General features: G+C 48.8%; 2 protein-coding genes across 16 annotated transcripts in view; one reads left to right on the top strand and one right to left on the bottom strand.

The window, feature by feature from the left end:
- Positions 1-46: 46 nt before the first annotated feature.
- Positions 47-4,204, bottom strand: CLRN1 (clarin 1). Its single transcript, XM_052686387.1, has 3 exons — positions 2,900-4,204; positions 731-910; positions 47-466 (listed from the first exon to the last, which is right to left on the bottom strand). The coding sequence occupies exons 1-3, from the start codon at positions 3,150-3,152 to the stop codon at positions 201-203; spliced, it is 699 nt and encodes a 232-aa protein (XP_052542347.1). The 5' UTR covers positions 3,153-4,204; the 3' UTR covers positions 47-200.
- Positions 4,205-5,765: 1,561 nt separating this feature from the next.
- MED12L (mediator complex subunit 12L) overlaps positions 5,766-26,261 on the top strand; it is a 101,920-nt gene continuing 81,424 nt past the window's right edge. For 10 of the 15 annotated variants that reach the window (XM_052687476.1, XM_052687468.1, XM_052687480.1 and 7 more), the window contains exons 1-11: positions 5,766-5,984; positions 9,201-9,305; positions 10,668-10,859; positions 12,200-12,359; positions 15,194-15,363; positions 16,070-16,180; positions 16,559-16,828; positions 18,580-18,729; positions 19,278-19,377; positions 19,928-20,064; positions 25,779-25,910. In XM_052687476.1, coding sequence (XP_052543436.1) covers positions 5,886-5,984; positions 9,201-9,305; positions 10,668-10,859; positions 12,200-12,359; positions 15,194-15,363; positions 16,070-16,180; positions 16,559-16,828; positions 18,580-18,729; positions 19,278-19,377; positions 19,928-20,064; positions 25,779-25,910 — 1,626 coding nt within the window. In that variant the 5' untranslated portion in view covers positions 5,766-5,885. Of the gene's footprint in view, positions 5,985-9,200; positions 9,306-10,667; positions 11,209-11,880; positions 12,360-15,193; positions 15,364-16,069; positions 16,181-16,558; positions 16,829-18,579; positions 18,730-19,277; positions 19,378-19,927; positions 20,065-25,778; positions 25,911-26,261 lie in introns of those variants that run through there. The other 5 variants (XM_052687479.1, XM_052687473.1, XM_052687478.1 and 2 more) reach the window with 4 other exon arrangements.

The raw sequence follows: 26,261 nt of genomic DNA, 5'->3' as shown, positions 1-26,261 counted from the left end.
CTCAGTAAGGCTTTAGTCCAAGAGAGAAAGGGTATTCTGATCTGGGTTTATCAACTAGCACGTTATCTTTTATTTACTGCGTGTGTCACACAACAGTTATCTGAAACCTCCTCTTGTTTTTAACTTCCTTAAAAGCTGGTGTGGGTGGCGGCTGCTGAGGGCAGCAGTGATGAACACCTCTGTCCTCACGCTGTGTGACTCTAGTACATCAGGTCTGCGGCACCAGTGGCTGTCCCTGAGTCCTTGGGTTTAGAGAAGGGGAACTCAAACCCGGCCAGGCGTATCAGCAGCGTGTTGAGGAAGTGCACCAGGGAGCAGGCCAGGATGATCCAGAAGGAGTCTGCAAACCGTTCACTGTGGGTCTTAAATGTGAAACTTTTCTCCTTAAAGTTAGCAATTTTCTCTGAGAGGTGGTGGATCTTCACCTCGCAGGAGAAGAGGATCATGATGAGGCAGCCGCAGGAACCTGGAAGGAGCACAAGATGCCCATCGGTGCGGTCCCTGCAGGAACAGCGCGGTGTCCCTGGGGCCTTTGGGCTGCTGGAACTGCCCTGCTCCTGGGGGTTGGCTCCCACCCACCCTGCTGCCGACACACCATGGGCAGCATCCGTGCCCCGTGCTCTGCTCTGCCGTGCACAAAGCCGTGCAGCAACACCAGCCCCTCCTGCCCGCCCCTCACGCTCTGTTTGGTCCCTGTGCCGTGGCTGCGCAGCCTGCAGAGGGTACTCACAGGCGATGAAGCTCCACAGGTACAGCCCCACAGGGCCATGCAGTGTTTCGTAGGGGCTGCCGAAGGCATTGTACAGGAAAAAGCCCGTTCCCACCAGCGTGAAGATGATCAGCACTGTGCAGAAGAGAATGACGCTGACGTGGATGCTCGCAGGGATAATCTTGAGCAAGTCTGGAAAAACTAAAAGTGAAGTTACAAAATATTATAAACGTTAAGCAAGGTTAATTTGGAAGTCATGCCCAGGCTTTCCTGCTAATCTGTGCTTATCGCTTCAAACTATGCTTTCCCAAGTGCAGTCTGTCCTCCACCCCCACTACTGATCTCACTGAAGGGGCACACAGGAAGCCCTGAAGTTCTCTTTGTGCTCCCAAAGTCATCCTGAAGGCGAGTCATACAATCAGTCATAGAATCATAGAATGGCCTGGGTTGCAAAGGACCACAATGACCGTCTACTTTCAACCCCCTGCTATGTGCAGTGCCCATCAGGAGCTGCAGCCAAGGGGAGATGTGGACACCCTGAAGATGGGGTTCCTGTCCTGTGTCTGTGAGTAAAAAGCTCAAGGGATGCATCATATCTGAAGCAGAAGGCCCAAAAAGCAAGGGAATGAGCTGAGGAGATGGAGAACAACAACTCGATTTATTGATATGGGATTTTGTTCTTTAAGGAGTAGTTACTGCACTGTGCTGGGTCTTTCCCTTGGCACCCGCATTTATAGTTTTTGTCACTACAATTTTGTGACATATCAGGGAAAAATTAATTTCAGCAGCAATACCATCTTGCAAGAAAAGCATGCCCAGTAATGAATGAAATACTGTGTTAGTGTGCAAACCTGCGACCTTTAGAAAATGAACTGCTGACCTAGAAACTGATGAGAAGCAGCAGGAGTAAATGAGGCAGAAGGCCTTTCCTGGCTGAGCAGAGCTTGCTGGCAGAGCAAATCCATTTCACAATTAAAAGAGATGTAGTGGTCAGGGGGGAGCGTTTAGTGGAACAAACACTGAACTCAATCACTTGGCCTATTTTATACGCCTTTTCTCTTAGACACACTGATGAGCATCACCACGCATGGCACTGCTGTGTGGCCGTGCTGCAGTCTGGGATGCACATGGAGCTCTGAGCCCTACTGGAGTAGCAGTGTTGTATTTGCTCTTTAATCTAAACAGAAGATGATCAGAGAACAAACTGTAATGAAAATGCCAACATTCTCATGGCCAGTTGGTGAGAGCTCACAGCCTGCCCTGCTGGGCTCCTGCAGCTCAGCCTGCAGACAAAGCACACTGCAGGCACCAGCCATGCAGGAACGCGCCGCCGCTGTGCAGCGCAGACGTTGGTGTGCTCCTCTTGTGCATTCTGCTTGGTGCAGTGAATGCGCGCGTAACAAACTTTGGTTGATGACACTTCTGAGCAGAGATGAAAAGTGTACAGCTACAGTGAGGGTAAACTCCACCGGAGTACTTCTTGGAGCTGTTTGAGCAGATTGCTCCCAAAATGTGTTTTGTAATAACTGCGGGTGGCATGCAGGGTATGTTGTAGGAGGTGACTGTGAGCTGCTAAAGGCAAACTGTCTTTCCTGCATCATCCCATCGACCTTATCCTTAGGGATGAGAGGTTATGAGTATCGCGTGTAAAGCGAAACCATTTCTAACAATCTTTGGTAAAATTTGGTATGTTGGGTACCAAGCTCTATTTGCACATCAGTTGACTGAATGTCAGCCAGTAACAGGTGAGCAGTTCTCAGTCTGTACTGTTTGCAGACTGCAAACTTGTGGCTGCTTTGTTTCAGCAGCAGTGTGCACCTATGCCTCAGCTCCTTTGTGGGATTCCTGCTAGCTTAGTTTGTCTTTTGTAACAGAACAGAGGTCGTGGCATTGGCACATACACAGGAGGATGACAAAGATTAATTGGAAAACAAAAATATTCAAAGTAATAGCATATATATTTTTCAAATGTGAATGACTGTAATCGAAACATAGATTGCTGAAAATGTTAGCAAGCTTTGCTAGTGTCAGGAAAAAAAAAAAAAAAAAGTAATTTAAAGCTGAAAACTAAAAGGTGAAGAGCAGCATTTGGCTTTAGAGCATTTTTCCCCTGTTGAGCCCTGTGAGGTACAGGGTCGGTCCTCCCAGCCCCGAGCAGCATTCAGTCATTTAGGCGCCTCTGTTACTCACATGAGAACTGGAAGGGCCTCCCCCCGAGCCCGCACTGCCTCACTCGCTCGCCGTGGAAGAGCCCATAGCGGATCTCCCCGATGAACTTCTCCAGCTCCGGCCCGGTGGCGTTGACCAGCAGCGCGCCTGTCTTGCAGAGGATGGTTCCCTTCACCCACAGCTGGGTGCCGATGGCGGCTGCGGTCCCCAGGGCGCACACGAAGCTGAACGCCCCAGCCAGGCAGAAGAGGATTTTCTTCTGCGGGGCGGGCATGGCGCTGCGCGGGCTGCGCTCTCAGCGGGGCGCTGCCGCGGTGCCCATCGCCGGGAGGCGCCGGCAGCGTGCGCTCCTCCCCATCCTCCTGCAGCTCCTCTAACCGAGCCGCGAACGGACTGCGGAGCGATGCGGTCCGTCCTCGGTGTCACTTGATAGTGGAGGAGTAAGGTAACGAGGAACGTGTAATTCAACGAGCGCTCCGCTGCCCGGCCGTCTGGTTGGGCAGGCTGTGACAGGGCCGGGCTTGGCTGCCCGTTGAGCTATTGGCCGTGCAGAAGGGAGGCTTTCAGAGGGCTCTGTGTGCTGGGAATCCCTCAGAGCCGGCGGTGCCGAGCTGCTCTGCTCGTTACGGCAGCCGCCCCAGTGCAGGGGAGGGCAGCACGGAGCTCGGGCTGGGCCGGGTGACCCCACCTGCACCCGGCGGCTCCTGCGTGCGTGCTCACGTGGCGTGGGCCCGGCGCCTGTCCTGTCCGCGCTGCCCCTCCGGGAGCTGATCGGCCCCACGTTTGGAGCCAAACAGGGCTTTGGTTTTTTTCCCCCTTTCCGTCCTCTGATCGGATCAGTTCAGGGGTGGTTTGTTACCTGTATGCCTGTCCGCAGCAGGAACACTCCACAGAATTAAAAGGAAGCAAGGCGGTGTGCAGGTAAACGATTATTTAAGCCGAGCTTAAAGCTGCGCCTTTTGCTGTGATCATTGCGAGTAACCGGGAGATGGCGCTGTGCTCGGCGCTGACGGGAGGCTGGGAACGGTGATGGGGGCGCGCAGAACGCGCTGAGTGCTGCCTGGAGAGGGACCGCAGCGTTTAGGCACAGCTATCACACAAAACAGCAACGAGAGCAAAGACCTGAGCCTATGTGTATGTATCTAACAGGTTTGTAGGGAGAATTTAATGGGAGAAATAAATAATCTCATTGCAGTCATATTGCTGCTGAATTTGTGTCACGATTCAGCCTTCTGGTGGCGTTTTCAAACGCAGCAGTATTTTATGCCTTTGAAAATTCCATGCTTTTATGAATGAACTGGGAATGCTCCTGAGGCATTCTGCAGCACGAGTGTTACAGGGCACAGAACATGCTAGAAAATCCCCAAAGCAACGACTGCGGGGGTCTTCCCCAAGGATCATTACTCTGAGGAAGCCTCCTATGAGCAAGAAGCCGGTTCCTCTGAACAGGGCCAGCTGACCTGGGTCCAACTGCTGTGCTTCTTGAGGAGGAAGAAACTAAAGCTCCAGACCAGGATGTTTGTAGGCTCAAAAGGCAAGAGTACACAGCACATAAAGCACAGGGAAATCAGTACAGAACAGAGGGCTAGTAAGCAGCTGTCAGACATTCTGCTTCACCTAAATCTTTGGAAGATGGAGACGTGTGTTTGAATACATCCAGACTTTGTCAAACACCTAATCTTAAAATACGCATGATGTGAACCTTACCAAAGCTAGGGGTCACAACAGTGGTTTTGCTATTCTGCATGCCAGCATCATTGAGGAGATGTTCTGGATTTATCCGCTGGTGGGATTGAGGAGCTGCTGGTCTGTGGGATGTGGCTTTGGGCCAAGTACGGTCAGAAGAGCTGTTGGGAAAGTGTCCCAAACCAGAGCTGCCTAATTTAGCTTCATCTTTTAATTTATCTTGAGTTATTGAATATATATATATATATATAATTGCTTAGAGACAAAGAAATGTAGTTTGCCTATATTTCCTGCTTTTGGCAATAGTAATCTCTTAATTAACTTGTAGAGAACTGTTATTAAGTGCATTCAGAACTGTTTGCAACTCACCGTTTGACCCAGTGTTTCTAAAATACGTTGTGTGTGTGTGCTGTCCTGGGGATGCAGCACGAGGAGAGGATCTGGTAAAAGCAGGGGATAGAAAGGGGAAAAATAGTTTCCGTGCTTTTACAGTGCTGATGCAGTAATGCAGCTGTCAGCGCAGCGGATTGGAAGATGGGCCCTGAGCTGGGAGAGGAGGATGCCTCTGTGCTGCAGGACACGCTGCAAGCTGGGACAGAGGCCGCAGTCCTGCTTCAGGGAGGGAGGTAAGCGTCTCTGGGGCACGGAGGGAGCCTAAGGCTGAAGCTGCAGCCGCTTTTATTCCGGAGATGTTAACCGGCACCAACGGCTCTGCCGGCATCCTTCTCACCGCCCGGCCCTGGGGCAGCGGGAGCCCTGGGCAGCGCCGAGCCGCGCGCCGCTCCGCCCGCAGGAGGCACAGCGCGTGCTGCAGCCGCGGGGCCGGGCCGGGCCGGGCCAGCGCGTGCCGGGGCCGCACGCCGGGTGCCGCCGCAATGCCCGGCCGGGGGCGGGGCCCGATCTCCTCCCGGGGAGGCGACGGGGCAGCGCGGGGAGCCGCAGGGCCGGGCGCGTGCTGCCGGCCGGGAGCCAGGAGCGATCGATCGATCGTCCTGGGCGAATTATTCGCTCGCTAAAATTAACGGTGTCGCGAATGGGAGAGCGACACCGCGAGCGAGCACGCCGGGCCGGGGCACGGGAGCGCTCACCCGGGGCCGCGGGAGGGCCGGGGCGGTGTCACGGCCGGCTCCGCAGGGCGGCGTGCCCGGCGCGAGGCGCGCGGAGCGGAGCCGCCCCCGCCCCGCGCCCGGCCTCGGCGGCGGCGCGCAGCCCAACCCCCGGCGCGGCGGGGGCTGAGGCGGGGGGCGAGCGCCGAGTGCTGCTCCCTGCCGCTCGGAGCCCGCTCCAGCGCCCGCCCGCCGCGCGGCGAACATGAGCGATCATGGCCGCCTTCGGGCTTCTCAGCTATGAGCAGAGACCGCTCAAGCGGCCGCGCCTGGGGCCGCCCGACGTCTATCCGCAGGACCCGCGCCAGAAGGAGGTGAGCCGCGCCGTGCCGCTCCATGCAGTGCCGCGCTGTGCCGGCTGCACGGGGCCCGGCCCGCCCCGCTCCCGGCCGCCGCCCTCGGCTCCCGGCCCGGCGCCTCCCCCGAAACTTTTGAGCGGCGTCGGGCGCTGCGGAGCCGCCGCTGACTTGCATTTTCTGCGGCGAGCTGGGGGTGGGACGGGGCCGGGCCGTGCGGGGCCGCGGCTGCTGGCGCGGCGGGGCGGAGAGGCGGCCGCGGTCGAAGGGCTCCGCGGCCCCGAGCGGAGCTTCGACCGCGCTTCCAAACGCAGTGCGGCCCCTGCGGGGCCCGGCCCGGCGCGAGGGCGGCTGGGTGACGCGGCCCGGCCGGGGGACCCGGGGGCCGCGCGCAGCGTGGGACGGGGGCTGTTCTGCTCCGCGCGTCCGCGGAGCGCAGGGCTCGGCGCGCGGCGCTTCCCGTCCGCCGTTCCTCCGGGTGGCCGGGAGAGGCCTCGGGTCGGGCCGCGTGAGCGCGGCGGCGCGGAATTGGGAGCCTTCGTGGCCGCCGCACGCAGCCGCTCCCCGCTCCCTGCCCCGGGCTGCACTCCCGCGCTGCTTCCCTGCGCTCCCTTCGTGCCCCGACCCGCCGGGCTGATGGGGCTGGAGGAGCGGCCGCTGCGGTCCGGCAGGGCGGGTTCGTCGCTGCCCTCTTGGCCCGTCTGCTTTTGAGACCTCCGGAAAGCGGGCCGTAGAGGCCGATGGCTGACCGGCGTCCCTCCGGCTGCGTTGGCAGCGGCCTGGGCTGACGCGGAGAAATGTGCACGTTCCAGCCCTCTGCCGACCTCTGGGGCATCTCTGCCCGTTCTGCCCTCCAGCGTCCTTCTGCTTTTCATCCTTACGCTGCTGCGCCTGTCGTGCTGAAATAAAGTTGGCGTTTGAGCGGTTAGAAGTACTTTTGCAATAGGTGTCTCTGCGCGTGGTCCTGGCCCGGCGCACAGGGCTGCTGTGAGCTGAGCGGGGCTGCGGGACGGAGCCTCAGCGCAGGGCTGTGTGCGGCTTCCATCGGCGCCGCCTGGGATCTGGGGGTACCGCTCCTCTGTGTGTGATAATTTCTTCTTCTTCTTTTGAAGCACGGGTTGCTCGTCAGCGTGTAACTGGTGGGATACCTTTTAGGGGGCTGCTGCTCAGAACAAACCCAACATCCAGCAGGGCGGGCCCGGCCCAGCTGGGCTCCGTGGCCGCGGTCGCAATGCAGGGTGCAGGGCGCGGTGCCGGCCCCTCCTCACAGTGCTGAGGTCTCGGCGGTGGCTGCGGCTCTGCTGAAAGTGGGACCTGCGTGTGGGAGAGACGTGGGGCAGAGATGGGGTCAAAGAGTGCATCTAAAAGGAACGGCTGCGTTCAGATCCGCCGCACTCCTTTCACGAGTCTAATGTGAACTCTTAGGTTTCTCTCTGAAGGAAAGTTTTGGGGTGAGGGGGACAAAAATGTGTTTGAAAAATTCTTCAGTTTGACTCGTCCCACAGTGATAACAGAGCTCTGTTCGCTGTCTGTTGGGTTTTTACCATCTGTCTGCATGTTTATTTGGCGGTTTAAATTTCGGAACCATTTTAAGCCTTGACTGGTCTTGGTTGAACCCTTCTTAATGTTTGTGAAGAAGCTCACTGTCCCTGCAGGAGCCAGGAGGGTCTGGTGCACACAGCGTAGTGAGGGGCCGCGTCGTGCGGCATTCCTGTGTTTGTCCTTGTGAAGGGACTTGCAGATCCAGCCAAGGGAAGGATACTTACTTAGCTGTGCTGCTGCTCTGTGTAGGGAGTTTTGCCTTCCACTGGAACAGCTGCGCTGGAAAATAATGACCCTGAGCCCATTAATGGGGTGAGGTGAGACATCGGGAGAGCTCCTGTGAGCATTCAGCTGAACTCTTTGTGTTGTGCTCCCAGGTGGTGGTATCTGTTTATTTGCTGGCTGGTGTTTGCGTTTGTAACTGTCCTGTGTTCCGTGTTTAAAATTTCTGAGCCCCTGCTGAAGGCAGAAGTTGTACTAATAACCAGAGCCAAATGTAAAAAACAAAACAAAACGTCGCTGTGTTTGTGCTGTCAGCCCATCCCAGCTTGCTCCCACAGCAGTGGTTGCAGCTGTAGGACATACGGCTCTCGGTTGTTTTCAGTATGGTGATATCTAGACAGCTTTTTTCAGAAAGGTAAGAGTTTAAAGATAGCAGAACTGGGGTCATCTATGGATATGGTTCTAATAGTAACACAGACCTCCATCTGTTTGCCATTTACCTTTTATTTATTTGCTTATAATCTCTTCTATGGTTTTCATCTCTGCATTCATCTGTTTTCAAGGCTGTCTTGGGGATAGTGTGGGTGGAGGAGCGTTCCACCACTTCTTGTTGATTTCATTTACAATTTAGATGAGGCTCGCTAACTTCCTAAACCCTAGAGGGCTGAAATTTCTTCTAAATACAGTGCTGTCTTCTATGTTGCTCCCAAACTCTGTGAAAGTACCACAAAGCAAAGCGTGTTGCAAAGCGCAAGAGAGTAAAACGAATGGAAGCTTCTGGGTTGCTATTTTGGAGGATGCACGTTTCCAAAACTAAGTAAGGAAATCCAATGAAGTTGCTATCTGATTTTATTTTGTCCCGTCTTGTTTACTTGGTGGCGTGGCAGATGCTCTTTGTTTCCATAGGTTGCCCCCGTAAATCTGCTAGAAATCTCAGGGATTGCTTTTATCCTGACCTTGTGGAGCTGGTGAAGCACCTTTGGGGCAGGTGGTTTGTTTGCTGATGGCAGGTCCTGCCTTCTCAGGGAGGGCCCTGTGAGCTCCCCAGCGTGTGCTCAGGCTGCGCTGCCTGCAGGCTCCCCAGCTGCCCAAGCTCCCTGCCCAAGCAGCCCTGCTCTCTGACCCTGCTGCCTGACAGCGGGCCTCAGGATGAGCCACAGACAGCCCAAGCGAGGAGAGCAGGCCTTGCTTTCTGCTGCCTTCCCCTGGGCAGCAGTCCTCTTCCAGCAGCACAGCCTGCGTCCTTACAGCGTTACGGCCTTGAGGTCTGCAGTGAGGAGAGCACTTAATGGGAACAGGAGAACGTGGTGTTTCTCCTCACTAGGTTCGTGTGAACACACAGTACGTTTCAAGGGTTGTTCAGCTGCGAGGGCCTGGCAATTACATGAAACTTCTTTATAAAAGCATGCTGCTCGGAGTGATGTGGCATCCTAAACTGTCGTTTCATTTTTCACCCTTGCGACACTGCAGGACGAACTTACTGCGGTGAATGTAAAGCAAGGCTTCAGCAATCAGCCTGCCTTCTCTGGAGATGAGCACGGTTCTGCTAGAAACGTCGTCATCAACGCCTCCAAGGTAGGACGGGCCTTTTCAGTCCGAACGTTCACTGAACTTGCTCCCTAGCTGGCGATGGTTACACTTGGTTCTCGACTGCTTTGCTTTCTGGTTGGAAGTCTTCGTGTTGAAGTTAATTACAGAATATAGGAACGCTGTGCGGCGTTTCTGCTACCTGCTGTTATCAGTCTGCAGAGGGAAGCTGGCACACGAGCTATCAAAATTGTCTAAAATGTTTTCTGACAAAGTAATTTTCTGCTGTTTGACTCTTAAAATATGTAACATTTCATGGCTTATTGGAAAATGCAAATTTACTTCTACAGTGATGCTCTTTTATTTTAGCAGTGAGTAAATCTGAAATGAGAAGTGATACAAGTAAATTACAAGGTTCCTATTGTTACTGTTGGGATGATAAAGAGTTTCCTGTTACATTCTTCTGGTTTTGTTTGTCTGGAGTTGCCACCTGCAAGTACTTACTGTCTGCTATTTTAATTAATCTTGTTTTGACTACTGAGCATAGCTGAGAACTCAAATAAAAATTCACAAGGAATCGCTTATAGTTATTTGGAAGAATTATCAAGATAAGCTCAGAATCTGCAGGTATACTTATTAGAAAATCGAATGTCTTATTCTAACTGGCAAGCCTGAAAATTAATTTCTGTTGCAGTAACCTTGATATGCAAATGACCTTGCGCAGCAATTCCAACCTTTCTTGGGCTTTTTTTTTTAATTTTTTTTTTTGCATGCTGCTTTGGGATTGAAGCTGCTGGGGAGGGCAATCTTATGGTATTTTTCCTTTGGAAGCTATGGAGTGGTAGTGGAGGCACTGTTAGTAGGAGTCAGGACTCAGCAGCTTGTCCAAATCGTGGCATTTTTGCCTGCTGTAACAGGTGATGGAAAGACAATGAATGCAGTTGTTGTGACAGTAAGACTTGTTCTTAATAGAAGTGAAAACCAGGTATATAGCTGTGGTGTGCTAGAATGCTGAAAAGAGGGATGCTCTCAGGCAGTTGTGGGATACACTGAGCCAGGTCCCAGATCTGGGCTGTGCAGCTCTTGCTGTGATGTGGCTCAGGGACTTGCAGCCCAGTCCTAAATGGTAGCTGTAGGTGTCTCTGGTATCTTCGAGGCCTGGTCTTCTTTGCCTTGGTTTTGGTGTTGTGCAGCTTCTTTGCTGATAGTGCAGAAGTGTTGCAGGGGTTCTTAGTGCCAGGATCTCCATCTTCTGTCCGCGAGGAATTGAAGTGTAATCTTACTAGGCTGATGGCCTGGACTGGCGCGATGGATCTCCATAGAGATGGAAGTCCCCTGTGTGTTCATGTGCAGTAGAAGCTTGCTAACTGCCTTGTCATACGTGTGTTTGTTTTTCTTTTTACCCACCAGATTGGCGCTTACTTCAGCAGCATATTAGCAGAAAAGCTAAAACTTAACACGTTCCAGGACACAGGAAAGAAGAAACCACAAGTAAATGCCAAAGACAACTACTGGCTGGTTACTGCTCGCTCTCAGAGTGCAATTCACAACTGGTTCACAGATTTAGCAGGAAGTAAACCACTGACTGTGTTAGCAAAAAAGGTATAAGAGTACTGCTCCTATTTATTGGATGTTGAATTGTACTGAACTGGTCTATAAGGATGAGGCAGTATTCATAAAATATTCCTTTTATTCATAAAAGGTTTAGAATTTCAGATATATCTGCTTTCAAAAAAAAGTAAGTCTATAATTTTGTACCCTTTGTGCCTTTTTTACTGAGGTAAGAGTAGTGCGCAACTAATGAGGTTTTGCTAGCAAAGAATAACATTGAGCTCTTAAATTTTATTCCTTGTCTTAGCATTCTGCAGTTCCTTAACAAAGAGGAGAATAAACTGAACAATTCAGTTTGAATCTAGAGGTCCCAAACACGTGTTCATCCCACCAGTGAAGTGTAAGTAACTGGCTGAAAAAGAACATGAGCTGCTTTGCCACCAGTAGGGTCACCAGCAAAACACGCTTTTCTGTGGCAAGCATACTGCTAACACAGAGTTTTCCTTTAACCCTGTTAGATGTTAATGTTATGAATAGAAGCACTGCACAGATTTCTTTCATTGTTTATGCTTTAAAAAAACAAAAACAGAAATGGAGTTACGAGGAACTGAACAAGGGTGTATAAGCATGTTAAAAGTCCCGTGAAACTAACTGGGTAGAGCCCCTAGAGTGACCTCAGAGGAGTCTTACTGAAAAGGATCTGTGCTTTGTTTGCTGCATTGATGCACCTTTTTTCATCAGGCATTTCGGCAGTGCAGCATTTGTGCCTCCATTCCCTTCTGTCTCCACTGGTTATGAAATGTCTTTTTCTCATATCTAACAATGCTTTTGGAAGTGGTGCTACCTTTGTGCAGAAGGGTTTGAGAACTGCTGTGACAGCACAGGGGGACTTTTCATCGTGAAGTCCTGTGGGACCAACCCTGTTCTGCATGTGGGCAGGTGTCACAGCTGGCCAGCTTGCTTTCCTGGCACACTCCATCATTACAGGCTCTAACCAGAGGCGCTGAAGATACAGAGAGCATCTGTGCAACTGAACTCTTAACGAAAATCTTCACCTTTCTTTATTTTCCAGAAGTTCTGAGGATCAGCTTGCAGGCCTCTTTCTGCACTTTGGATGTCCTTGGCAGAATTGAGAGGTTTGCTAGTGGCCCTGTAGGCATCTCAGAGCTGGGAAAGGATGATACCAGGTGTAACCTTGGGAAAGCATGGGGTGGCTCTTTTGTATTGTCAAGTCTCCTTGTATGTGTCTAGGCAGTGGGTTTTGCCTAGAGGCTTCCCTGGTTGATGAAGAGGTCTGCTGCTGTCCTGGCAGATAGCAGGGGAGGCCAGGGCAAACCTGCAGATCTACTGCTGTTTGCACTGTTTCATTTCAGGTTCCCGTTTCATTTCAGGTTCCAATTCTCAGTAAAAAAGAAGATGTTTTTGCTTACTTAGCAAAATATTCTGTACCACTGCTGCGAGCAGCATGGCTGATCAAAATGACATGTGCCTACTATGCTGCTATTTCTGAAGCTAAGATCAAGAAGCGCCAGGCCACTGATCCAAATACTGGTAGGTAAACAGCTCTGATATCTAAATGCGTAGTGATAGCTGAAAGGACCTGCTGCTCTTGTTTGTTGCATCAGTGTTACTTAATGCCTGTGCAGTTAAAAATGCTTTTTAATCGGTTTTGCTTAGAATTGTGTGTCAAAGAGTACAAAGAGCCATGCAGCACAACTGCTGCCCCACTGCTCATTCTCCTCCCAGCTGATTTGTCCCTCAGTCTCCAGGCACGGCAGAGGAGTTGGCTGTGCTGTGTCTTACCCACCGATCCCAGCCTTTGGTGGGGGGGCACGAGTGGCAAAGGCTGTGTGATACCCAGGAGCAACCTGAACTGATTTAGAAAGCCTGAAACAAGATGCTGATTTCAAACATAAGTAACAATGTGTGTATTTTAAGTACTGATGGCAAATGGAGCTGTCTGACACCAGGGCAGCCGGCCAAACAATGAACACCTCTAAGGGACAAAAGATACCCTAATATTACCAAACTGCTCTCATAGCACTATACTTTACCTACGGCTTTTCCACTGCTTGGAATGAACTTTTTCCTCTTTTGTTCTTAAAGCATCTGTGATCAGATGCTGTTTTGCAGCATCTCCATTCTGCTGTGAGAGATGTCTGCATCTTTCTACCAACTCATTCTGTTGTTTCTACCACTTTGCTTTGTTTTTTGTTTTTGTTCTCAGGCTTGTAACACTCATTTTCACTTTGAGTGTCTAAATAAAGCCCAAAAACCATCTTCTACCACGCTTTTTCAGCTTATTCTTTGTTATAGTTTTAATTAAAAAAAAGAAAAAAGTCTGGTGACAGAGAGCAAGGGGGGAGGCAGTCTGTGGTTGCCCCACGCAGCACCATAGCAACTGCCCAGAACGTCGTGTCAGGTTGGGTCTCTGTGGGTTGCTGTGCTGCAGTGAGGTCAGTGAGGTTTGGTGGGGGATGAGCACAGCGCCCTGCTCCCGTGTGCTGCTGCTCCTGCTGACATGGGGTGAATTGTATCTCAGTGGTTTTGGAACTACCTAGCAGGACCACGAGACTCCATCTTTCCTACTCTCAGCTTTGCCTTCTGTCCTTCACACAGGGCTTTGTATCAAGAGAGCCTGAAACAGACTTTTCCTTCCCTTTCCTTTCTCTAAAAATGGCAGAGGTGGAGTCCTTGTGGCGTGGTTTGCTGCTGAATACGATGCGTTGTCCCTTCCTCAGTTGTAGGGGTGGCTGCAGTACTGACAGGCTTTCTCGTGCACTGCTTCCCTGTCCTGCACTTGCTTCAGACCGTGCCCTGTTGTAGGAGGCAGGGACTCGGGGGGAGGCAGTGACGCTGTGGTCCTGCTGGGGGTGTGCTGCAGCTGGGCAGCACTGCGTGGGGGGCAGGCAGCCAGTACCTGCAGGTGCTGCTTCTCTTTGTAAAGGACTTGGCCTGGGTGTTCTGTGTGTAAGCCTGCACCGTGGCCTGCGAGCCAGGTTAGGTTATTTGGGGATGTAATTCGATGTGTGTTATCGTGTATTCTTTGACATTCCCCCTAAAGCTTTAGATCTGTGCTCTGGGGAGCAGAAAGGTGGTTGTGTTGTGATGTTTCTAACTCAGCAGCACAGAGATATTGGTAATTGCTTTGTGAGAATTTTTCTTTCGTACTTTGACATGAAAACAAGCGCGATGTGGTGGATTCAGAATCGTTTCTCCAAAAGTGAGTGAACGTTTGAAGTAATGTAGCTAAATAGCTGTATGAAAACACTAAAATCCAATGACTTCATACAGAGATTTCAGATTTGGGTAGAAAAGCATTTAATGTATATTCTGTATGTGTTGATAGAGCTGCCAGTTGCAAATTCAAAGGGGAATAGAAGAAGCAGGGCGATAGCTGAGATCTGAGCTGGATAGATATCTGTGAACAGAGCTGTGTCTGAGTTGTGTCAGAGTTCCCTTAATTCTGACAGTGAGCAAATTCAGATTGTCAAAGTAATTGCATTGTTCATTCATAGAAGAGCTCATCTAGAACATGCTGCTTGCAGGTTACATGCAACTCCATCAGATGTTTGGGAGATACTAGCAGAAATCTCTGGCTGTTCCAGTTACACTGTTCAGAGAACGTCTTCCTTACCATTTTGTTTTTTCCAAAGCTTCATGTATATGATCAAGCAAGTTTGCTTTTTTCACTAATTTCTCCCAGTTATCCTAAATATTAAAGCACTTCTGAAGTGTAAGAAAAGCTGATAGCTTCTGGTGGGTTTGTGTGTTTGATGAACAGCACCCAGTGACTTCCCTGCCGTAGAGCAGAGCGCATGAGTCGCACGTGCAGAGCTCTGCACTGTCTTGATCAGGATGACCTGAAAGGCTGCCTCAGAATTTGTGCATTCTCATCAGAGTCAAAATCCAGAGGAGTTGTCAGTTTCAGAGCGATTGTAGAGAGGGCAGTGTTGTATGCTAGTGCTTGTGCAAAGTCCTGCTCATTTTTTTTGTTGGTTGGTTTTGAAGGAAGAGGGAAGAGGGGAATAAATTCTGGAAGGAAGGAAGTACTGAAGTATATTTATCTGTTTCAAAGCTGTTCAGAGGCTGAAGGCTGAACTCTGATGAAAGAGACAGGTGATTCCCTGGAGACATGGCTTGTCTCTGTGCTCGTACATCACGCTGAGCTAGCAGGCTGCTTACACACTTGACAGCATGTGTGCTTTGAGAGCAGTGCGCAGGGGAGGCACGTAAAGCTCCTGTTAATTCACAGTGGTGCTGCGTTATGCGACTGCGTGTTAATATTTTGGATAAATACTTTTCGACATAAATTTGTTGTGATCCTCACTGAGACAGAAACATTTTATCATCTGAAGTGTTCTAATTGTAAACTTATTTTGTAGAATGGACTCAAATTATAACCAGATACCTTCGGGAGCAGCTGGCAAAGGTTGCAGAGTTTTATCATGTGACTTCCAGCCAAGGCAGCAGCTCTGTAGTGATGCCTCAAGAGATGGAACAGGCCTTGAAGCAGTGGGAATATAATGAAAAATTGTCCTTTTATATGTTTCAGGTAATACTTTCGGAAATGAATGGATTTTTTTTTATGTCACCATTTTTGGAAAGTTGCGTTTTAGATATTTTTAGATATTACTGGTAATTCGTGTTGTAAAACTAGAATAAATTTTAAATGCTGATTTATTTTAGAGATTTGCTAGCTGAAAAAACTTTGATTTGCTTAGCGTGCTTGAGTGCTATTGCAGTAACGTTCTCAATTATTCTCTTTCCTCCCGTATCATCCCATCTTTTAAGGGTGTAGTTAACGACAGGCTCTGGTCACAATGGAACAGGAAGCCTTGGGTGTCAGAGTGGTGATGTGGCTGTTGAGCTCCACACATTTTTGCCCATACTTACCTTTGCAGTCTGCCAGGACTGCACCCGGGGTCCTCAGCCTCACAGCCTTCAGCTGGAGAGTAAGAGTAAGCCTTTGTGTAAGCAGAAGTCCCGATGGACGCTGTGACTCAGTGCTGTCTGCGCTCGAGCAGTGGTGCTGGTGGTTCAGGCCTCCAGGGATGAGTGCTGCTTTGCTCCTTGAATAGAAACGATGCTGAGACCTGGGCACAGCTGTCTGCCCACAGGGCTGCCATAAGGGTGTTTGTGTGAGGGTCCTGGTAGCTGCTGTGAGCAACGAGAGTTAGACCAGAAATGAAATAAAACATGGACCTTTCTTTCTCAGAGCTCCCAGCTAACAAGTGATGTGTTATTTAAAATCCTTTAAGGAAGGAATGCTTGAGAGACATGAGTACTTGACGTGGATACTGGATGTTTTGGAAAAAATCAGACCTGCAGATGACGACATTCTTAAGCTGGTGCTGCCGCTCATGTTGCAGGTGCGTGTGTGCTTTAAAGCTGTGTAATTTACTCAGTCAACAGAAGCATGACTCATATATGTTAAACGATTCTAGGAGTTGTAGTGTTAAAATCAATGTGAGTGTTTTTACACACAATGTGTGTTTGAAACCTCTAGGTGTCATTACAGATTTCACACCTTATGATCCTTCTTAACTGAAATTGGTAGGAAGACTCCTGTTCTGCAACTGGCCCTGCAAAACAGAGGGAATTTTTAAGGGACAAGAGTACAGATTTGCATTTTAGATACTCTTTTGTGATCCCTTCTACTTTGAGCATATTGAATGTTAGATTGTTAATTAAAATGAAGATGTGAAGGAGGCAGTCTGGTAAATAATGTCTTTTTGTTTTAATTTCAGTACTCAGAAGAGTTTGTTCAGTCAGCTTACCTGTCCCGCCGCCTCGCTTATTTCTGTGCCAGGCGCCTGTCGCTGCTGCTGAGCGACGGCCCCGGCCTGGCAGCTGCACATCCTCCTCATGTGATGATTGCTCCAAATAATCCTCCTCTGGCGGCGCCGAGCCCGACTGCGCCCGGTCCTGTGCTGAGCCCCGTGCAGCTCACCTGCTCAGATTTCCTCTCCTGCCCGCAGCACCGTCCGCTGGTGTATGGGCTGAGTTGTATGCTGCAGGTAGGCCCATGCTTGTTGCTCTTTGCTTTTGAGGCCACGATTGTTGAGTTTATTGGAGAACTGTATGTCTGGGTCTGACGAGGTGCACAGGCTGTGATTTGAGATGCAGCTGCATCAGGAAAGCGAGAGGATTGTGGACGTGGAGGTAGCAGGAGGAGGAATGCTAGCCACTGCCTGAGGTGTGCTGTGGAAGCATCTGAGGGTGCTGGTGCTTCGTGTGTCTGTCTGCAGCACTGCCACACGAGGGAGCAGCTCTGCCACAGGAGCGGCCGAACCGTCCCTCCGAAGGAGTGCTGTGGCTGCAGTCACGCTGAGCAGTGTTCTCATCACCCGTGGACTTGCTCATTCCTGGCAGACCCACCTGTCCTTGCTGGGAGCAGCTGGGCTGAAGATAACGCCTCACTGACTCCTGCAAGCCTTGGACTTTGGCAGTTTCCTTGCTTCCTCCAGGTTGTCCTGGGTGCCTGCTGCCACTATGGACAGTTCTGTTTTTGGCAGGGCAACGGAAGCTTTATTGCCTTCACAACCTGCTCAGTTTTCAGAGCTGTGGATCAGAAGAAACTATTTGCTTGCACTTATTGATTGGTGGTGGTGGGTTTGTAAAGAGCATACCAGGAGTGTGTTGCTGATCGTGGGACCACAAAGTCACAGGATGGGCAGTGCAGTGGGACCTTCTGAGATCAGGCAGCTATCCCCCTTGCTTAGGCAAGGTCAGCCAAGGCAGACTGTCCAGGACCATCTCCAGTTGGGTTTTGAGTATCTCCTCCACGTCTCTGGGCACCTTCCTCCAGTGGTGGGCAGCTCCCTGTCACAGGGCTGCTTCTGTCTCACACAGCTTCACAGCTTTGCCTTTGGCAGCTTTACAGCTTTCCTCTGATAACAGCACAGAGGATAATCTTTCTGTTCATCCTCTACTATTTATTTTTTTCCTCCTTGTGTGTGTATGATCTTTGTGTTTTTTCCCCACCCCTTTTTTTTGTACTACCAGGCGGGTCTGTAGTTTGGCCCTGAGGCAGACAAGCTCTCCAGCTTTTTAACAAAGTGTTTTCCTAGGCAATCTTTTTGCTGAACTACTGCTTTGAAGGCCAAATTTGGACCGGGAGAACTTCCAAACAAATTTTGCAGCAGCTTCAAAGATAAAAAATCAATTATATGAAGCAACTTCCATCACTTTAGATGATATTTAAGATCTGATCCAAAAGCACCGAAGCTTTCTGCTTCTGCTCTGCACAGCTCTAGATGCAGCAGGTTAATAGGTATCCAGTGGTAAGGCACTGCAGAAGGACCCTCTTGAAGCCTGTCAATGCAGTGTCTCTCTTTTGAAGTAAATGTTAAGTTTCTGGTGTATTTCAGTGTCTGGTGTTTTAGAACTTGGCAGAAGTATTCATTCTAGTCTCTTTAGTTTTTCATGTGTAGCTTCTTTCTGAAAGCTGAATACCAAAATGACTTATTTTTTTCTAAGACTCGTTGACATTTCATGGAGAGGATCTGTCTGGGATTAACTTTTGGTGATATTCTTTGGTGGCATTATAAAGGCAGTAGAAATGAGAATTGAGAGTGCATATATGTAAATACATTTTTTAATAATGAGGGAGGAAAGTAACATAGCAATTGAATTTCTTCAGTGTGTGTGTGGACTTGTCTTTTGTTTCTTTCTCTGTAATTGCCCAAAATGATTCTAGCTCTCTTATTATTGGTACTGTTGGTCTTGTCTATCTCGCACTACTTGTGTTCTGTACTGTTGCTTGCAGACTATAACTCTTTGCTGCCCAAGTGCCTTGGTGTGGAATTATTCCACAAATGAAAATAAGAACATTAATCCTGGCTCACCCCTGGATTTACTCCAAGTTGCTCCATCTAGTTTACCTATGCCAGGTGGAAACTCAACATTTAATCAGCAGGTAAACTTTTTTAATGTTGAGATAAATAAGATCTGTTCCGCGTCCCGAGAAGTGACTGCGTTCATGACTGCAGCTGTAGGAGTTATTGATGTAGTTATCAATGTAGTTCAACCTCTAAACTAGCATTGTGCAAGTTGTGGTTTGTATGTCAGTCAGATACTGATTTCTGTGAAAATATCAGTAGTTCTACTTACGTTCAGCTGTTTTCAGTTATTGAACAGAGATCACTTTAAGACGTAAAGTGGCAAATAAGATGAGGTGTATCGTACCATGTCGTGAGCTGTGACTTTTCACATTGGAAGTTAAATTCAGATTGGAAATAAACTTCTGCTGGGTTTAACTTAAGTAAAAGAAGTTTTATTGTACCAGAAGATTCTTAACAGATAAAAGCATTTGAGCCAAACGTGCTCTAGTTAGTTGTTATCAAATACAGGGAATGTTGTAGAACGTCATAAGATACCTTGCTCCTACTGAGGAACCCGTCACAAGCTTGAAATGAAAATTGAGACTTCCTACTGCTAACTAATTAGTAACTGCCTCATTTATAGGTTCGGGCAAGGATCTATGAAGTAGAACAGCAGATAAAACAAAGAGGTCGTGCTGTGGAGGTGCGGTGGTCTTTTGACAAGTGCCAAGAATCAGCTGCAGGTAAGGCAAGACGTAGTGAAGTAAGTGTTGGGAGTCTTAGGTTTTAGCATCTGTTCTTTTTCTTTGAGTATAAGCCTGTTGCACCGTGATTCATTGCAGTAATAGAGCATTTCTCCACCTGCACCTCAGTTCTTGGACTAGCAAAACAACATTAACATGAAAATGTTGGGTAGAAGCTAAGAATTCAGGTTTGGACTTTGTTACCTCTGGCTCCTGAAATAGCTGGATAGGTGAGAAATAGTTTGTTTTCAGCTTAGATAGGAGTGAGTAGGAAAGAGACTGGTTGGAAATTTGTATATAGAGCATACAAGTTAGAAAATACGCAGTTACTCTTTGGAGTGAGTACTGGAACTTTTTTTCCATGGCAAAAATAAATAAGTAGGTAGCAGTCAGGCTGTGGAGGGTCTGAGTAGCCGCCCACAATGAAATGAACATCAAATGTGATCTGCTGCTTCCCTAAATCTGGTAACTGTAGTGTCCAGCAATGCCTGAAGTCCCGCAGTGTCATCCTATTTAAGCTTTTTCTTTCCCTTCTGACTCCTGTATCCAGGGGTGACCATCAGCCGAGTTCTGCACACCTTGGAAGTGCTGGATCGGCACTGTTTTGACAGATCGGATTCCAGCAATTCCATGGAGACACTGTATCATAAGATTTTCTGGGCAAACCAGAACAAAGATAACCAAGAGGTAATGGCTGTATGCTCTTCTCACTGCCTAATCTGTGGACTGTGGATTTTATTCTTACTTGTGATAACTGCGTGTGCACGTGTGTGAAACTGATACAACAGCTGTGTGTCTTCACAGTGTGTTTTTCTCCACAACTATTCAAGATTTCATTTATTAGAAGTAAGCAGCTCTTTGTCATTATAATGTAATTCTTAACTGGATTGTTTCTTGAACGCTATCCTGAATGAGGTAAAATATCCACACCTTTTACATCTGTTACAGAAAGTTGTACATCAGTAGCTTTTAGAATACTTTAGTGTATTTAAAGTTATGTACTTTTATTTTTCCCTGTGCTTCCAGGACTGTGTTCAGAGATCATGAAAATCTTTATCAGAAGTCTTTAACATTTTTGACTGCACTCTGCACAGTGCAGCTGGCAGTGTCACTGGGTCTGTGTGTAACATTGGATTTTGAGTTAACTTGGAAATCGTTTGGGGGGAAAATAAGAAGCTTTAACAACACATTAATAAAGTAAAATTCCAAGGTGGAAAATACTAGTGGATCTGTCATAGTTGCTGATGTTAATGTTGTAAAAGCTTTTTGGCAAAGTGTTTTATTTAATATACCCATCTTCTTGTTTGTGATGGTATGTTCTTAGTGATTGGTGTTCATAATTTGAGCCTGTGTTGCTCGGAAACGTTGTGTAATAACTATTAGTGTTGTACTGACTGCTGAGATCAACACAGTGTGTGGGGACAGGGAGATGGGGTCTCTTTGGGAATATTTCTGGGACCTGCAGGTAGGCTGAGAGACAAGGCAGGATTGTGTTTGTATTTCGGGCACACTTAGACTGTGAGAGAGGAAATGCAGCCACCTCATGGCAGCAGCAATGTCAGTAATTTGAGTCATCTGTTCTGGGCCCGGCCTTTCTTGGGCATGAAGGTTCCAGGTTTTTTCAAGTTCGATCCCCTGCGTTCTAACTCAAAGCCACAACAATCCCTGAACTGCACGGTACATAGCAGCATTTGGCATGTCGTGTAGCTCTGAAACTATTATGTATGTCTGTGTTGCAATGTTAGCTTCTCTGATAGATTTTATAATACGCATTTCATCATCACAGTTTTTATTGTGTAGCTGACATAAAATCCTGGTCCACTCTGGCTTTTTTCACTCTTTCATGGACGAAAGGATAACTTGTATGGTTTCTGTATTGAGTTTTAAATCCCTTTGTCATTTCATGCCATGGTCAGATTTGTTCTGTTTTTGTGTCTCTTTCCTTCTTACTTTCTGCTTTTCAGAAGGCTTTTCTAACTTCAACTGCAATTGTATTTCCAGAATGTTTCTTCATGCTCCGAAGCACAGTATTGGTAATGCATGTTCTGAAAGTACAGCGATTGCTCTGTTCTGTTCTTGCTGTCAGTTGTTGGCTATTATTACCCCTTTTTTCTGCTACTTTATGACCTGAAGTTGGGTTGCCTGGAAAACATGCCTGCTGTGGCCCTGAGCAGCACTCTTGAAGCCTTGGTACCAAGCACCTTTATGAGATCTGTCTGATTAATTTACTGCCAGTCTTCTAATGACGTAATCATTTACTCTGAGGTGGAGAATGCTGAGCTGTAATAAAACATGATCGTACAGAACTGGTAATGTCCCTGTGTTTGCAGAAGAGCTGTAGGAGATTGTAGGGAAAGCAGATAAGATTTTATATATATATACACACACACACACACACACACACATATATATGTATATTTTTCTTCTGAGAGAAGAAAACTCTGAATGTTTCAGTAGTACTTCACTGGTTTGGGCCCATTGTAGCTTTGGATGCCCTCTGGGGCAGAGCAGGGCCTCCTGCCAGGCTGTGTTGCAGGCTGCACGTTCCCACACAAAATGCTGTGTTTCTTTTCTTTTTTTTTAAACCTACTCTCTTCCCACTTAATGAATTTAGGCTGTTTTTCCTAGGAAGAAAGTGTCATAATTTCAGAGGTCATGTATGTGCTGCCTTCAGATGGCGACCCATGCAAAGCCTGCTGTTCTGTGGATGAGATGTCCTCCCTGGACTCCTGCCTCCTGACACAGCCATGCTGCTGACTGCTGAGTGTCACAACAAGAGCAGGGCCAGGGGAGGCAGCAGGGTGACGGAGGACAGGCTGGCTGCCAGGCTGTGGCTGCTTTGTTCCCCTGGGCAGTGCAGAGGCGTTAAGGGGAGGACGGGACCTGCAGGCACTGATGACAGGAGAGCAAAATGAAGAAAGGAGTGGAGCGAGGGGCTGAGCTGTGGCTGGACAGTGAGTGAACAGCAAACAGCAGATGTGCTGTGTGTGACAGAGGGCCTGTGAGAAGCTGTGATGGTGAAGCCCCACACTGTGACCGCGCTCAGGGCATCTTGGCCAGCAGTGGTTGTCTGGGCTGTGTGAGCAGCCTGTGCAGGAAAATGCAGGGACACATAAGCACACATAAGCAGTGGGAGAATGACACTCCATAGCGGAATATTTTAGCTGTTGTTGGATGAATAGAGAAAGCACTTGATTTTTAAGAAGTGATGTTGAATTTCTTGACGTCACTATGGAAAATCTTAAACCTTCCTGGAAATTTGTGCACTTGGGTTGTTTTCTAAGTTCAGGTCTCTGAAATGTGTTCAGAGCTTATGTCCCATGTTATGTTTGCAGTCCAGCTGAATTCTTAGAATGTTGAGAGTTGTTTTTTATTTTAGAGTGAAATTATGTTTTTAAACTTGGTTCTCACGAAAGGGCTTGTAACAGATGCCGGGAGTTAATATTTGTCCTTCTGAGATCACTTTGCTGGAAATGAAACAAAAAATCCACCCCCTGTGTCTGTGGGAACAGAGGGCTGGTGGTGCTGCTGGGTTCAGGACAGCAGGAATTTAGCAGCTTCTGCCTGAGGGACCCAATCTGAGTGTGCTGGGACTCAGGATGGGAGGAGAAATGAGATGTACACTGAGTTGTCTGAGGAAACAAAATGTATTTCCATAAACACTGAAAAAATAGAGAATATTTGGAGCGTTCTTGCAGTATTGTAAATAATGTGGTTAACATTGTTTCAGCTGCTTGAACTGCTCCGTTAGCTATGAGATGCAGTTAGTAGCTTGTGGTAGCAATGGTAATGAGAGGACGGTTGGACTTGGTGATCTTGTAGGTCCTTTCCAAGTTTGTTGGATTCTATGATTCTATGTTTTGAAGCGTGGCTGGGCAACTATTGTCACCTTTATGGTTTCAGAAAATTCAGCAAAACGTTTCTGCTCACCTTGGCTCCTAAGGGAGTCAGTACAAAATTTCTCTGGACAGAAACATAAATTCAGTGGCTTAAACAACTGGCAGAGCCCTTGGCAAGAGCACACGGCTTGTTGTTTCCTTTTGCACTAGACAGCTTCAGAGCAGTGGCCACTGCTGCTGCTGGGACAGCGTCTGCGTGCCCTGCGGCAGGGAGCCGTGCGCCAGGTCAGTCCCTGAGAGGTGGGAAAGCAGCGACCTCCTGGGGCTGAGGATTGTGCTGGGCAGTGGGCACTGCGCCCGGCATTGCCTGCTCTGTCCCAAAAAGAGGTTCTGCAGCCTGCTGCTCAGCAGTGGCATTGCTGGAGTAGAAGTCAGACTTGTTCCTTGGTAGCAGCATTGAGTTAATAATAAAAGTGAGGACCAGTGGGAAAAGAGCTGAGTTATAAAAAGCAGTTTTAATAATACTTTCGGCTTCCTGTCTCCAAGTATATCAGAACACAGGAGAGTATTGGAAGGAAAGTATTAAGCATTACTACGTCTGCTGCTGCTGCTTTTTTTAACTGAAAAAACCCCAAGAACACTTTTCTTGTTCTTCACGGACTGCTCTGCTTACAGGCAGTGATGTGACACCTCTGATTTTCTCTGAAAGGCTGATGGCTTTCAGAAAGTGATAGCTACCTTCTGTCATAGCTAGACTGGCTGAGCAACGGGTTTGAGTGGGATGATGTCAAGCACACAGCTTCTGTGCCTGAAAGCAGTGGGTTCAGTTCCCAGGCACTGATGTTTATGGCCACTGAGGGTTGAGCACAAGTCCCTTCCAAACCCCCTCATGCGGAGCTCTCTTGGGCAGTGGGATGTGCGTGAGGTATCCAGAACTGGTGAAACCCCGCAGGACGAGGTGCCACCTCATGAGGTGTGTTGAGCTCCCCTGTCTGATGCAGCATTTCCTCTTACAGGACGAGAGGTTTGGAGGCAAAGAAGGGGCTCTGTTCCCCTGACCAGCTCTGCTTGAGCTCTGCCTGGCATCTGCCCTGCAGAATGTGGGCATTGGGCAGAGTTCAGACCCAGCCCATGTCCTCCTGAAATGCTCTGAGTGAAAACACGACCTTGGTGCAGCTCTTCCAGGCAGCAGTTTGCACCCTCTGAAACATGGTCTGCTCTGGGGGCTGGAACATCTGCAGCTGCAGAATCCCAAATTAGATAAATCCAGAACCTGATTATTTCAAGCGGCGCTGCTGACTTGCGTTCTTGGTGTGCTTAATTAAGTAAATACAATCAGCATCAGAGGGGGAAATCATGAGGTGCTGCCATGGGAGCCGTCAGGGGAGGAGGAAGCGGTGCAGCAGGGCGGCAGCCCGGCCCTCCCACGCTGCTCTGAGCATTGCTGTGGCTGCTTCTGAGGCCCTGCGAGCAGCACACTGCTGCCTGTGCTCAGCATGCAGCCTGCACTGCAGCTTCCAGCACTGCGCAGAGCCGTGCCGTGTGGTCAGCTGCTTCAGCTGCACTTTCCTCAGCCTCTCAGCTGCAGCCCATGGCCCACGTTCCATGACCTTGGTGTAGGTGGAGTTTTGGTGATGACACCTTGCCAACACAGGTCTGTATGAGTGGGTTTCAGTATCACCTGTATGCTGAGAACTGGCTTTACTGCTGTGTGCCAGTTCACAAGTACCGAAATCACCAATTTTAAGCATGCATGAGGTGTGTGGGTGCAGCTCTTGGCTGGACGAATACCCCGATGTTTTCTGTGTACATACAGAACTTGGGAATCCGCACTGTAATTTTGAAGGCGAATGATCACTTACAGCCATCCGTCAGCAATGGGTTCCCTTGGAAACAAGTGCTTCTGCCAGAGCCAGCAGGCATTGCAGACTTCGAAGCTGTCCCCATCTTCCCCCTCAAAAATGCAAAAGCATGATAACATGGCAAAGCACGGCTGGTGTGTAGCATAGCTCTTCCAAAATATGGGTTGTCTGTGAATATGCACTGTTCTTAAAAACGTCTGTTAGGAAGGCGCAGGTGGGAGGTAAGATGAGCAGTTTGGTTGGGAGCTTTCTGACTTTGGTTGTTTGATCCTCACGCCTTCAGTGGTTGTGGTGTTTTGGGGTTTGTTTTGTGTGTGTGTGTGTGTGTAGGTGGGGTACAGGTAATGATCTGGAAGCCAATGGAGGAGGCCTGGAATAATTTGTGCAAGGAAGCCATGAACTCGGTGTAATAGCTGTGGTTGAGAGATTCTGTGGGTATTTTTCCTATTTTGCCCTTTTCTTGTGAAGCGACATTATGTTACAAGACAGTTTAGATTTGATTCTCAGCAGTGAGAAAATAGTGATTTTCCTCTTTTGCTTCCATATCGTATTAGAAAATACTATGAATGAAACACCCCTGTGTACCCACTAGTAGTAAAGAACAAAACCTGCTTTCTTTCTCCATCCATCAGAAAGCCCTTGCTCAGAGTTAAGCCTGCTGGCTGTATATGTGAGATGCCATTCTGTCTGTTCTGCACAGGCAGCCCCCAGCGACGAGGCCGTGGTGATGCTGCTGTGTGAGTGGGCCGTGAGCTGCAAGCGGTCTGGGAAGCACCGGGCCATGGTGGTGGCCAAACTCCTGGAGAAAAGGCAAGCAGAAATTGAAGCAGAAGTAAGTCCTGTCTCTATCTGGAATAGCATGAACAGTACGTGTAAAAAAGCAAGGATATTTCTAAGGAAAGATTGCCTTAATCTCTGTCCTTTGCAAAACAAGGTAAATTTGATTATACTTGGAGCACTGGAGATTTTCTCATTGATTTACAGTTTTTATATCCTACATAAACTTAAAATGAAAAAGTCTTCTACTCACAGCCCTGAGAGCGGCCTTGGTACCTGTTTGTTTGGATGGCATCTGTGAGCCCTTGTGAGCCCTGTGTGTCCGCGAGCTGCTTGCCCAGCGCTGGGATGCTGCCATGAGGGAGCTCTGTGGGGCGCAGGGCGGCTCTGTGCTCCCACTTGGAGG

This window comes from Tympanuchus pallidicinctus, unplaced genomic scaffold, assembly GCF_026119805.1.
Source record: "Tympanuchus pallidicinctus isolate F22 unplaced genomic scaffold, pur_lepc_1.0 scaffold22, whole genome shotgun sequence".
Taxonomy (NCBI): Eukaryota; Metazoa; Chordata; class Aves; order Galliformes; family Phasianidae; genus Tympanuchus; species Tympanuchus pallidicinctus.
Note: the sequence above shows the minus strand (reverse complement) of the source record. Positions and strands in the feature narration are given on the sequence as shown.